Source organism: Hyperoodon ampullatus, assembly GCF_949752795.1.
Source record: "Hyperoodon ampullatus genome assembly, chromosome: 13".
NCBI classification, from domain to species: Eukaryota; Metazoa; Chordata; class Mammalia; order Artiodactyla; family Ziphiidae; genus Hyperoodon; species Hyperoodon ampullatus.
The window spans coordinates 15,863,355-15,877,716 of NC_136926.1; the positions used below are offsets into that span (position 1 = coordinate 15,863,355).

The 14,362-nt window shown below is 44.9% G+C and overlaps 1 protein-coding gene across 1 annotated transcript in view; it reads right to left on the bottom strand.

Moving 5' to 3' along the window:
• The window catches only part of RPH3A (rabphilin 3A), a gene marked incomplete at both ends in the record, with an annotated part of 61,775 nt that extends 48,372 nt beyond the window's left edge, over positions 1-13,403 (bottom strand). Inside the window, 3 exon segments of the mRNA XM_079717893.1 lie at positions 497-643; positions 9,258-9,269; positions 13,333-13,403. Coding sequence (XP_079574019.1) covers positions 497-643; positions 9,258-9,269; positions 13,333-13,403 — 230 coding nt within the window.
• Positions 13,404-14,362: the final 959 nt, after the last annotated feature.

Genomic DNA, 14,362 nt, shown 5'->3' on the forward strand with positions numbered 1-14,362 from the left:
TCCAATTCTCTCATATAATCCATTTCAGATGTGCTCTCTCTTTCACGTACTGTCTCTTTGACATACACTTCCTCCTCCTTACTTCACCCTCAGCTATTGTTCTGGCATCTGCATGGCCAATGTCTCTAGAACATATTCCTGTGCAGCTGGAATGGGTATGACACCTGTGCTCACACACACGTCTCCAGCCTTCAGAGACAATCTCCCATCCCCCTCTCAGAAGATTCCCCCCTTCTCCATCTTTAATGCACCCCCAGCCCAGAAGCCCCTCCCCAGCCAGCCCCCAGCCCTCTCTCTCCCCTGTTCTCTTTTCTGTCTTCCAGCTCTCGCAGCTCATGCACCAAGGATTCCAGTTCTGCCTGAGTGGGTGGCTTGGCACATCACAAGTCACAAACCCCAAGGGCAGCCCTGCCCCACCACAGCGCACCCAGCCCAGAGCAGCACAGCCTCCTGGCCCTCACTGGCTCTCAGAACGATGTGCAGCGTCAGGCCTCACCCGATTCGCTCCTGCTCCAGCTCTTCCATCTTCTCAGCACGAGCAATCACCCTGTTGATGATCTCCTTCTCCTCATCTGTCAGCTCTTCCTGCTTCCTTTGTCTGTCTGGCTGACCACTGGGGTGAACGGACCATCCTGTCTGGAGCCTGAAAGGTAATATAGGAAGGTGTGAGGCTGCAGACCAAGTCAGCAGTTGCAGAGTGGTGGTTAGGCTCTAGCTCCTGGAGCCTGGTAAACTGCAGTTCAAATCCCTGCTGGGAGACCCTGGGCAAAAGAATCCAATCTCTCAGAGCCTCAGTTTGTTCATCTGTACAACAGGACACGTATACCTCCTCCCTCATAAGGTTCTGATGAGTTTATTAAGTGCTTAGCACACAGTAGACACTCTGGAAGTAGCATTTGCAGGAAGTTCATGGAAACCTGGAGGATAATGGTGTTCTCAGGAAAAGAATCTAAACAGTAGACTTCTACAGCAGGAGTGGAAACAACTCTGGGAGGCTGGTCTGAAGCCCTGGATCCCAGGTTGACGCCAGCCCCCGTCTGGCACAAATACATTTGGCGTAGGCCACAGAGTCCTTAAAAAAAAGTTTAAACTAGTGGTCAACTAGTTTTATAAAAATCTCTTGATTTCACATAAACGTCTAGCTCTCCTGCCCCCAAAGCTCCTATAGCATTTTGAGTTCCATCCTGTGCTCTCCTTGATCTTTTTTTAAAATAAAAAAAGTAAATACTGATGTAGCACCTACTGGATGCCCACATTATCTCAATTAATCCTCACAACATTTCCACAAGGCAGGACTGTTATTGTCTATTTTCTGGTGAGGAGACATTAGACCACTTGCCCAAGGTCACATGGCTGGGAAGTGGCAGAGGCGGAATTCGGACCTGGGCAGCCCGTACACTTAACCTCCACAGTACGGAGAGAACTGAACGCTGCAGAGGATCAGAGGCTGCTGGGTAGAGAGCGAACGCTGTGGTCTATGGCAAAGTATCATCCTCTCCACTAGTAACACGGTCCAGACCCCAGGGCACTGAGGTGCATCGCCCAAGTGGAATGCAAGGGTTCAACACCACTAGAAATTCTTGTCCCTGTTGGGGGAAAAATCAGTAACTATGAATCCCCTGGAGCCAGCACCCCATTAGCTGCCAGCCTCTATTACTTCCACTGCTCTAATCACGTCAGCAGGCATGAAATTGCCTTTTGACACTCAAAGTTGGAAATTAAAGGCCCCATCTTCCTCCCTGCTCCCGTCTCTTCTTCCATCCTCCCACCTTAGCTGGTTTGTTCAGAAGAGCACAGAAGGAAGAGTTTGAAAGCAATGGAAGAGGATGTCTTGGGGGCAAGTCTTGTTGCGAGAAAGGGAAGGAGGGGGTAAGCCTGGGGAAATTCTGGTGGAAACACATCTTGCCTTGGATCAGGGGCCTCTGATCCAGGGGATGAACAAACGCTAAACATACTCAAATCCCCTTCCCTGAACCCTCCAATGGCTTCTCATTGATTTAGAATAAAACCCAGGACTACACAGAGGTTGTGGTTGCACAATGTGGTGAATGTGCTTAAATGCCACTGAAGTGTGCACTTTATAACGGTTAATTGCATGTTAAGTGAATTTTACCTTAATAAAAGTAAACCTTAGTTTCTTGCCCACCTGCAAAGTCCTACCCAATCTGTGCTTTACCTGACTCTCCATCCTTTTCTCCCCCTCTCACTACACTCCAGCTGTACTGGCCTCCCTGCTCAATCTTGAACACTGAAACCTTGTTTTTGTTTCAGGGCCTTTGCACTTGCTGTCCTGGCTTCCAGGATCACTTATCTCCCCAGATCTCCCCCTTCTCATCATTCAGGTCTCAGCTCAAATGTCAGCCTTTCAGAGCGGTCTTCCTTGAGCTCTCATTGCCCAGGTTCACTTGTATCCATCACTAACTGAAATTATCTTTTAAAAGAAGTTTGTTGTTTACCTGTTTGTTGCCTCTCTCCCCCCACCTGAACGTAGGATTCCAGGAGGACAGGGACCTTGTCTGGGTCTGGGTCACTATTATGTCAATGGCATTTAGAATAGTGTCTGAGAGTAAGCACAGAAAGTTTTTAAATAAGACACAATACCTTATGGCCAAAAGGGATGATAAATGTCTGATTATAAGTGTGACCCACAGCAAGGCTGAAGCAACAGAAGTCACTTATTCTAGGGGACCAAGGAGAGCGCCCTGAGGGAGTGACATCTACTCTGAGACCCTGAAGAGGATTTACTGTGATGCTGGTGGAGCTTAAATTTGGGACCCTTTGTTAGCACAGGCACCTTCCAAGGCCCTGGGAAGAGCTCTCGTAATGATCATCTGTCCTGAAAATTTTGTAAAAGAGAGATATTTTTGTCTTCTTTATTTTGAAGAGGGCTCTCCTAAATTACATAAGCTCCAGGCTGCAGAAAGGTATGGCTGGCTCCTACTGAGACCTCAGAGATAAACTAGAGTTGGTGAGAGGAAGGCAGAGGAAGAAATTGAGCCTGACAGAGAAATGGTCTTTGCAAAGGCCTGGAGTTGAGAGAGTGGGCAGTGTGCCTGAGGAGGTGAAGGAAGATCAATATGGTAGCCAGCCTACAAGATGCTCGCCAAGGATCTCTGCCTCCTGGTATTCACACCCTCCCTGTGTCATCCCCTCCCACACTGAATCCCAGCTGGTCCTGTGTGACCAGCTAAATACAATGGAAGTGACCGTGGGTGACTTCCAAGGCTAGGTCACAAAAGACATTGCAACTTCTGCCTTGCTGTCTTGGGTCATGCAGTCTAGGGGAAGTCAGATGCCATGTCATGAGGACACTCAAACATCCCTGTGGAGAGGCCCATGTGGAGAGGAATTAAGGCCCCCTGCCAACAGCCAGCACCAAACGTGCCAGCTGTGTGATCCTCTAGCCCTTGTCGAGCCCTTTTATGGCTGCAGCTCCAGCTGACCTAAGACTACAACTGTGCCAGACCCACCCAGCCAAGCCACTCTCAAATATCTACCAACAAAAACTGCAAGAAGTAATAAGTAGTTTCTGTTGTTTAAGCCACTACGTTTGACATGATTTGTTCTGCAGCATTAGATAACTAGAAAAATCAGCCCAGCTGGAGGATAGAGACAGGATGGCACAAAGCCCCATTGATAGTGTCTGTGTTCATTTTCGATTGCTACATAACAAGTTATTACAAACTTAGGGGCTTAACACAACACACACTTATGATCTCACAGTTTCCATGTCAGAAGTCCAGGCACAGCTTAGCTGGGTCCTCTGCTCAGCATCTCACAAGGCTGCAATCAGTTGTCAGCTGGGTTGGGTTCTCAACTTGAGCCTTTCTGGGGAAGAATCAGCTTCCAGGCAAGTTTGAGTTATTGGCAGAATTCATTTCCTGGCAGCCACGTGACCTAGGACCCCAGCTTTTTGTTGGCTATTAGCAGGAAGTCACCTCCATGTCTTGGAGGCAACTTGCAATTCCTGACCAAGCAGACTTCTCCAACTTCATCCTGTGGGCCACTTCCTTCATCAAGTATACAAGGTGACTCTCAAGCTCCGGTCAAATGAGACAGGGTCTTATATAACATGATGTAATCACAAGGGTGATGTTCCATCCTGTTTGTCATATTCTATAGGTTAGAAACACATCCCAGGTCCTGCACGCACTCAAGGCGAGGAGGTTACACAAAGGCACGAATGCCAGGAGGGGAGGGCCGTTGAGGATCACCTGAAAGCCCATCTGGCACAGCCTCCCTACAGGGGTCTTTCCAGCCTTGCTTGAATGCTCCCTGTGATGAAGACCTCACTCTCTTATTAGGAGTCTATGCCGTTCTGTTGGAAAGATCTTCCTTACAGTGTGCTAATATCCCTCAGCCTGATGTTTCTTCCCATTCGTTGTAAAGGATACCTTGGACTCCTGCATAATGAAGACCACCCATCCTTCCCGAAGAGCCTTAGTCATAGCCTCATCCAGCCACCTCCCCAGGTCCCTCTGGTTTTCCGTGGAAATGGATGCCTCACCTACCCCTATTCTTCCTTCCTTCATCCCTTCTTTTCTTCCTTCATTCTCTTCTGATCGCCACCTCCATTTATTTCCTGCCTCTACAAAGTAGCTCAGTGACCAAGACAGAGCACAGGTGAGATGCTGGGCCTCATACCCAGTGGAGACCCTTTCAAGGGCACATTCCCACAGCTCACAATCTGGTCATGGGTACGGTCAGCCATGGGTCAGACCTGAAGCCAGTGCCTCTCACCCCACCACACAACTGGCTGGGATCAGAATGCACAGGAAATGCACGGCTGCAGAAAGATAAGCAGGAATGAGGGTCCACCAAGGGCCTGCCTAGGATAATTGTCTCTATCTGCAGATGAGCAGAAGGCCTGCTAGAGGCTGCCGGCACCTCTGCAGACCCCCATCCTCTGCTCAAAAACATGCAGTTGACAAACAGTTCATCTAGTGTTTGAAAATGTCACTGATTGGTCTCAGTGGGGACTCGCAAGCCTCCTGTGGATTCATATTTTAATCCCGTAAGTAAACAGAGGGAAACCAGATGGTTTTTCAAACCAAAGCCTTTGCTCTCAAGGGAGAAAATGGGCTTGTCTGGGCCTCCTCTGGGCTGGAGAACACTGTGAGCATGGGGGCCTTGAGAATGCTCCTGTGACAGGACGGTGGCACCCTTGCCAAGGGCCTCTGGGCACAGGATTCTAGCTCCACGTCCTTAAGACCAGAGTTCAGTGTTGGGATCTCGTTAAAAACCAAAGGTGGAGACCAAAGTGTTGCTTCCTTGGACAAATTACTCAGAGCATTGTATCCAGTCCAGTAAATACCCAGAGGGCCTACTGTGTACCAACTTGACCCCTCCTTGACCTGGCGGGGTTTAAGATTGGAATCCTGGACCTGTGGCTTATTAGCAGTGTGTACTAGGGCCCTGAGCCACTCTGGATGTCAGTTTCCAGATCTGTTAAGTGGGAATGATTTCATGTCTGTTTCCTGCCGGGACCTTCAGAGGCTACTCCTGACCCTCAGTAGCTGCATGAGGAGAGACCCCTGGCTTACTGGCTGAGACAGGGCGAAGAGGGCTGGCCCATCTCTGCTCTCATTCACATACCTAGGACAATGCTTCCTGGAGAATCACTGAAGGGCACCTGCCTCCTCTTTCCCCAAATTGTCTCAGCCATGGTTTTCAAACTATTGTCTGTAGTTCCCTGGAGGGACCTCAAAGGGCTGCAGGTGAGTGGGCCGTCGATGGACAGAGTGGGCAGGGAACCAGGCCCTCCATCCTCATTTCAGCCCAGATGGCAATGCTGGGTTCCCAACACTAGCAAAGCAAGGATGCCAGTTTTTAAAAAAAGAGAGTGAGAGAAAAAAAATTTTTTAAGAATTTAATATTTGATATTTAATAAAATCATGAGATATAGTTTATTACATTGGTGACCTCAATACTTCACCCTTCTGAGTATCCATGCCCTTTGCCATGTGACTTTGAAATTGATCTCACCAAAAGGTCTGGGTCTTTCTCCCTACCCCTTGAATCTTGCTTGTACTTATGGCTTACTTTGGCCAATAAAACACAGGGGAGAGATGTTGTGCCATCCGGGGCTAAGCCTGCAAAAGCCTTGTGTGTTTCCACTTACTCTCTGTCATCACCATGACAAAAAGCTCAGGACTACCTGTTGGAGGATGAGAGGCATGTGGATCAGAGCTGAGTCATTCCAGCCACAGCCATCCTAGATCAGACAACCCTTTTTTTTTTTTTTTTTTTTTTTTTTTTTTCGGTACGCGGGCCTCTCACTGTTGTGGCCTCTCCCGTTGCGGAGCACAGGCTCCGGATGCGCAGGCTCCGGATGCGCAGGCTCAGCGGCCATGGCTCACGGGCCCAGCCGCTCCGCGGCATATGGGATCCTCCCGGACCGGGGCACGAACCCGTATCCCCTGCATTGGCAGGCGGACTCTCAACCACTGCGCCACCAGGGAGGCCCCAGACAACCCTTTGATACATGAGCAAGCCCAGCCAAGATCAGCAGAGCCACCAGCTGAGCCCAGGTCCCTGAGAATAAATCATCGTTTTTCTATCCCACTGAGTTTTAAGGTGGTTTGTTACACAGCAAAAGATAACTGATACACTACCTACTGTGGCAACAAAAAAGTGAAGCTTGTTAAACTCCCTACATTTACTTTACAGATTGGTATTATTTTAACTTACAGTTACACCGTGGTATGTTTAATGCTTTCAGCCATGACAGGTCTTTATCCATCGCCACTCTTTATCTGTCTTATGTATTCAGCTTCTGAATAAAATAGTATTCAAAGAAAGAATTTCGCTGCTAACAGAAGTCTAAAGATCACTGCAGTTGACCTGCTCATCTTCCAGATGCTTGACACTCAGAAGAGGGAAGAGAATTGCCGAGAAATTCTCTTGTGTGGGGAGAACATGGTCAGAGGCTCGAGACACCAGCATTCTGGACGTGCTTCATCTGTGACCTGAATGTACTTGTTTAGGTGCATCTAGAGATGGTCAGAAGGAACTCTCCCAACAAACCAGCACCACTGGCCTCTAACACAAAAGGAAATTAGTCCTGACTGCAGGTGGAGGCCCCTCACAGATGTTTCCCCCTAAAATACTGCAAAGGGCAGATTCCCAGCTCCTTCCTGCCTCCCACCTTGATTCTTCATTTCATGCACACAACAGTCACGTAATAAATACCCACCGGATGTCTCTATTAATATATTATAACTCCCAAAAGGAGTGGGATGATGGAAATGCTGTCAGGGCACGAAGGCTCTGAAGCATTAAACAGCGGTGGTGTGCAGAAAATTAATCCTTTTTCTTTCCTTTCTTCTTATCCCCTCCCTTCCCCCAGGATGCCGACAGAAGCAGGTGTCAGCAGGAAGTCTCTTTACAGCTCAGTGAATGAGATTTTAATGAATCCTGAAGGGGAGGGTGTGGAAGGAGGGGCATCCACACCACAGAACATTTTACATAAGCCCTGCTGGTAAAAAGGCCCTTCTGGATGAAATTTACCCCAACAGACTAAAGAGGGTGCCAAAAGGATGCTGTGGTTCCCCGACTCCCTTCAGAAAGCTAAGGGGATCTCGGGCTCCTGGTAATCTTTTAAGCCAGACTGAGTGCCATTCAGCTTTTCTAAAATCCCATGCTCTCTCTCCTATTTGGACTTTGCACATGCTGTTCCCTTACCTGGGACTCCTCTGTCTCTTCTCTATCTTGTACCTTCTTTACATGGTCTCAGCTGACACATTACTTCTTCCAGGAGGCTCTCCCATCATGACCCCAAAGTTTGGTTAGGTGTCCATCATTGTGCTCCCTTGGCCCCTGTGATTCTGCTATTACAGCTCCTTGCACTATAAAGTGTATTTGTTGGTGACTGACTATTTATTTGTTTGTAAACCCTTCTAGACATCCACTCAGACTTTGGCTAACCTTGTATTCTTGGTGCTTTGCACAGTGCATGATATGTGTTTGTTAATGAAGGAAGGAGGGAAGGGAGGGAGGGAGAAAGGGAAGAGGAGAGGAGGGAGAGGATGAAGGAGAGAGGGAAGGAGGATGGACATACACCCTACCTTTCAGCTTTCAGCATTCAGGACGCCTGAAGCACTTGGGACCCTGTGAAGTCATGAACTTCTCTCTTGTGATGTTCATATTTATAATCGCACAACATCTCAGCATCTCTCCCTAGCATGTCTGACTGATATGCTCACAATATTCATAAAAAGACCAGAATCTTACCAGCCAACACAGAGACTGCAGAACACACACCGTACATATATGCATGCACACACAATGTACACATACAAGGTATATATATATATATAAAATACACACAAGGGTAAAGCAAGGTTGTGATCTGCCCTTCCTCTGATTTTGGTGCTTTACGGTTTACAAAGCTTTCCCATGCATCTCATTTGACCGTATCACCTCCCAGTGAAGGTGGGAGGTCAGGGTTAACACACCCACATTACGGCCAGGGCTCAAGGAGGTGAAGGGCACTGCCCCAAGGCCACACGGACACTGAGTCCCAGAGCAGGACTCAGACCTGGGTGTCCTGAGGCTAGACTCAGCGCTCTGGCTGTGGCTCTGTGAAAACTTCCCCATCAAGGGGAAGGTAAAAATGACCTCCCATAGTTTCCCAGTGTGTACACACAACCAAAGCCCCATCTGCTTTGCAGCCTGACTGTTCATTTGTTGGACCCAGCATCCAATCTGTCATGCATATTTAGGAAATGAATCCAATTTAAAACAAAAGTTATGAGCAAAGATAGGACCTCTGAGTCAAAGGCATTTCACTGGGAAATCAGGCTGAGCTTCCATGAGGTGACAGAGACCATGTGTATAGCACATAACTTCCCACAAGCTCTGTTCTACTCATCATCATCTTTGATTAATGATAGTAGTCATTTGAGTTAATATTTTCTTTATCTAAAAACAGTGTTCCCAGGCAAAATGTTGCAGAAACAGAGGCACAGGGTGGTTAATAAGCTTGCTGAATCCCACTAATGGCTAACAAAAATTAAATTGAGGGCTCTCCTAAGGAATATTTTCCAACCTTTCATCAAGATTTTTTTTTGAAGTTTCATATTTTTCTTTCTCAAGAGGGGTATGTGTTTTTTTTTTTAACAACTTGAATTTGTTTTTAGATATGTAAAACATGCTAGTTCCTTTTTGGACCATCTCTCTTTAGGGACAAGCCACTTTAATCAGAAAAGAGATAAAATTCAGTCTGTAGAAAAATAAAAGTATGACAAAATACTCACTGTTCTTTATCACTGAAGGAAGGCAAAGAAAGGAGAGAAAGAACAAAATGAATAAAGTTAGGGGAAAAAAATCTCTTAACAATATCAACGCTGTCTGGATGCCACAACCGCACAGTTCTGTTTAAATCACAATGACCTACTTCCATTTGTTATCAGTCATTATTATCTTATTCCAGCACATCTAAAACAAGGCTGCAGCAATGTAGGGCTGTAGGAGCCACAGCCTTGATTAAAATGACCAATCAGTTCAGCTTATTAATTAACCAATCTGATCATTTATGTATTTGAATAATGTGCTTTGGCACTAAAAAGGAATCACTTAGTGATAACAGGGCCACCACCATTCTTGGTTTCTGTTGTTTCAAACACTGGGGGATAAGGAGCACACTGAGGTAGGCAATGAGCCCTGAACCATGACTGGATCATCCAAAAGCAGAACTCCCAGTGCCCCAGTTTGGGGAAGCAAGTCCTTCCATTCTAAAAAGGAGACCAGCCTCTCCACTTATTAGACAGGCTACCATAGGCAGGTCACATCTCCTCCTCATGCCTCAGTTTCCACCTCTGATCTCTGGCACTCTCAGGCTTGCAGACTTGAAAACTATAGAGAAGTATCAACTATCGGAGACCAGCATTTCTCCGCATGTATCCCCAACATAGACAGCTGAAGCCCTGTCCTACCGATGCAAGAAACAGATACATTCACTTCTTTCAAACACAACCACAACTGTGTTCCAAACACCATCATTAGATTCAAGGAAACTGAGAGAAATCATAAAGGCAGTAAAGTGTATCTGGCTAGCCAGCAGTTAATTAAGACTAGATTTCTTAATTTACTGGAGAAAGACATTTGAAGTGTCTGCATTAGCACATCATCACTGCTGCAGACTAGATAGCATGTGTGATGACTATAATTCACCCATTAGCATTTATTGGAAAATAATTTTAACATCTGAAGAAAATGCAGTAGCAATCAAGCCAGCCGGATGCATTCAGAATGCCAAGATGTTTCACAGGAGCCCAGAAGCACTTTAATGAAACTGCATCCAGACTGTTTGAATAATTCTAATTTAATTGTAAGGCAAATTGTTTGGCTTCATATTGACTAAAGTGAACTCTTATGTATGGGGTTTTAATTAACTGACATTTCTTAAATAAAATAAATATTTTACCCCATTCACCTTCAGGCAACTGTTTATCTTACAGAGACAATTTTTGGCTGATGGAATATTGTCTGCCAAGTAAGGTTGGCTTCAAGAGGACATCATGGGAAGGGCTTGGAAACTAGAAGTTTCCTTTCAAAAAGGAAACCAACAGAGTTCAATAATGTCTTCAAAACTATGAAACTTGTAGAACTAGAGGAGGTTTTAGGTAGAAGTAGTAAATAGACAGGGACTTTTGCTTCAAGAATATGAGTGCACTAAATATTCCAAAAGACCCTAGGATTGCTAGAAAATAAGGGAATTCTCCAACAAACCTCCCTACTTCGAAACAAATAAACAAAACAGACTTCATCAAAATAAAAAAAACTTTTCCTCTTCAAGACTCTGTTATGAAAAAGAAAATGCAAGTCATAGACCAAGAAAAATATGTGCAAAATGTGTGTCCAGCAGAGGACTTTTATCTACAACACATGAAAAAAGCTTAGAAAACTTAATAACAAGAAGATAAATGACCCAATTTTTAAATGGACAAAGTATTTGAACAGATACTTTAACAAAGAGGTTATACGAATGGCAAAATTACAAAAGAAGACATTCAACATCATTAGTCATTAGGGAAGTGCAAATTAAAATCACAAAACTAATACCACTATGCACACTTTAGAATGGTTAAAATGGAAAAGACTAATCATATCAAGTGTTGGTGAGGAGGAAGAGAGATGAACTCTTGTACGCTTCTGGTGGAAACTTAAAGTGGTACAACCAATTTGGAAAACAGTTGGGCAGTTTTTTAAAAAGCTAAACATACACCTACTATACATACCACTGAGACATTCTACTCCTAGGTATTTACTCAAGAGAAATGAAAGTATATGTTTATACAAATTTTATTTGTACTAGCCCCAAACTGGAAACAACCCAAATGTTCATCAATAGGTGAACGGATAAACAAATTGTGGTATATCCACACAATGAAATACTATTTAGCAATAAAAAGGAATAAACTATTGATATGAAAAACAATATGGATGGATCATGAGATAATTATGCCAAGTGAAAGAAGACATCTCTCCGAAAAGGAGTACATACTGAATGATTCCATTTATAGAAATTCTAAAAAATGCAAACTAATTTATAGTTACAGAAAAAAGATTAGTAATTACTTAGGGATGGGAGGGGAGAGGGAGAGGCAGAAAGGAGAGACTGCAAAGGGGAATGAGTATGCACATATGTGTAAAAATGATCAAACTGTACTTTAAATGTGTACTGTTGGAGGTAAATCAATTATACCTTTATGAGGCAATTTTTTAAAAAAGAAAAAGAACACCCAGCAAACTGAATCCAGAACAGGGAGCTGTGAGCAGTAAGCTAATGTACATACCAGCATTATGTTCCAGAGGCTGACTCTGAGCTCCTAACAAGGTGAGGAAGCTGAATCTGAGACCCCCACTTTGAGCCAGAACCCTCTAAGGGAGCTCAGGTCACATCCTGGGTGAGCAGCACACCTGATTCCTGGCAGAAGCAAGTGCAAATCTCTCTGAAGAAAATATTCCCATGGTAGATCCCCAGGATTCTCACAGATTGAGCTAACAATAAAAAATCACCAAGCGTTTAAAAAATAAGACCTTTGAGTGAAAATCTGCAGGGATGATAAACAATAGACTTAGACTGTAAAGGTCTTCAGGCAGTGTGTGCTGGTAAATGTTTAACAGTTGAACCTCTGGAGAAAAAGTCCCACTGTGGCTGATTTCGAGTACCTATATGATGTCACTAAATGCAGAACTGGGAGGAAACATGCAGTAGTGTACTATTATATAGTATTTCACCATACAGGTATCATAGGCACAAATAACATGGAGAATAACAAAACATAGTAAAATAATTAAGAAGTGATAGGGGCAGAACAGGAATAAAGACGCAGACATAGAGAACGGACTTGAGGACATGGGGAGGGGGAAGGGTAAGCTGGGACGAAGTGAGAGAGTGGCATGGACATATATACACCACCAAATGTAAAACAGATAGCTAGTGGGAAGCAGCTGCATCACACAGGGAGATCAGCTCGGTGCTTTGTGATCACCTAGAGGGGTGGATAGGGAGGATGGGAGGGAGACGCAAGAGGGAGGAGATATGGGGATACATGTATATGTACAGCTGATTTACTTTGTTATAAAGCAGAAACTAACACACCAGTGTAAAGCAATTATACTCCAATAAAGATGTTTTAAAAAAATAAGAAGTGATTAACGTTAAGTATTCACCACCTTTGTGTTTAATATAATTTAATCGTAAAACTATACAACTTAATTTTTAATACTGGCCATGTTTAACAACTGACTTGCAAAATTCCCGAAAATTTAACATCAGCTCTAAGGAACCACCATGGTACAGATCCAGCACACCACTGATTCAGGTATAATAGTTACTGGAAAGAGTATGTGAAGTTATTTTATGTGAAATTTCCCAATTTTTAAATGATTAGGCCAAAAATAAAAAATACATTTCTGCAAGTCAGAGTCAGCTGGTGGCCTGCCAGTTTGCAATCTCTGATCTAGTCCAACTTCCTTATTTAATTGATGAGGAAACCAAGGCCCAGAGAAGGGAAAGAGATTCACCCAGAGTAGCTCAGATCTAGAACCAGAACCAAGTCTGATTCTAACCACCAGGTCAGTGCTGTTTCCATTCCACCAAGCCACCTCTCATTTAGGGCATGGAGCTCAGAATTTAATCTTGTTACTCCAACCTTGCAAAGAAGTAAAATCAGTGAAGTTTCCACGACAAACTCCCACTAGGTTCTTTTTCCTCCACCCCAGGGAGGGAAATTTCTTTCCTTGCTATTCCTCTCCTCCTTCAAGTGTAGATCAGGACCTCATTGCCCCAAAGCAAACAACTCCCAGGAACACCCAGCAACTTACTTTGATTGCTGGGGTCGGTCACTGGGACACATCCAACGGCTAGAGCTGTTGCTGAACACGGTGTCAGTCATGGTAGAAGCCCAGCGCTCCTGGAAAACAACAGCACAGAAAGGACATCATGCAAACAGTCATTCAATCACCCTTTATTTCTCAGGTCTCTGGTCTATGCCAAGCACTCTGGGGGGTACAGAGAAGAAACGGAACTTCATCCAGCTTCTCCGCTTTCCAGATGGGGACTTTCAGGCCCCAAGAGGGAAACTGTCACAGCTCCCTTGTGGCAGAAATTGATCAGAGGGAAGAACTTCCTCCCTTTAATCCGTGTTCATCCCATTCATTGTTGGTGCAAGACCACATATCCAGGAGGGAGGGTCAGAACTCTTAACTCCAATCCAGGGTCTTTCTACTAGAGGAAGTCATCTGACTCATGTACTAGTCAACTTGGACTTGGTCAGGTCAAAAAGAAAACAAACCCATGTCTCAGAGTTTTGAGGTCCCAAATGCCAGAGTTATCCCTGGCTTGCTTCCTTTTTAATACTCTACACCCAAGCCATCAGAAAGTCATGTTGGCTTCACCGTCATAATAGATCCAGAATCTTCCCAATGTTCTGTGCCTAAATTGCTACTATGCTGATCCAAACCACTACTATCTCAACCTGGTTTACTACAGGAGCCTCTTCACCGGTCTCTCTGCTTCTGCCCTTGGCCCACTTCAGTCCATGCTCTATGCAGTGACCAGGGAGATCATCACAAACATAAATCACAGCTTGTGAAAACAGCACCATCACGGTTAGAATCTCCCTGCTAAAGTGTAAGCCTCTTGCAGAGCTCTTTGTTTTGTTCTCTGCTTAATGTCCAATACCCAGCATAGCGCCTGGCACATAGAAGGCACTTAATAATTATTTGTTGAATGCGTGAATGAGTCGCCATCAACACTAAGTTTAGCTGAACTCAGCCAGGCTTATGTCCTTTCTGAACTTCCCCTCCTTCCCCCTCCCCCAGGTCTAAGCAAAGAATAAGGGGAAAGAGGAAC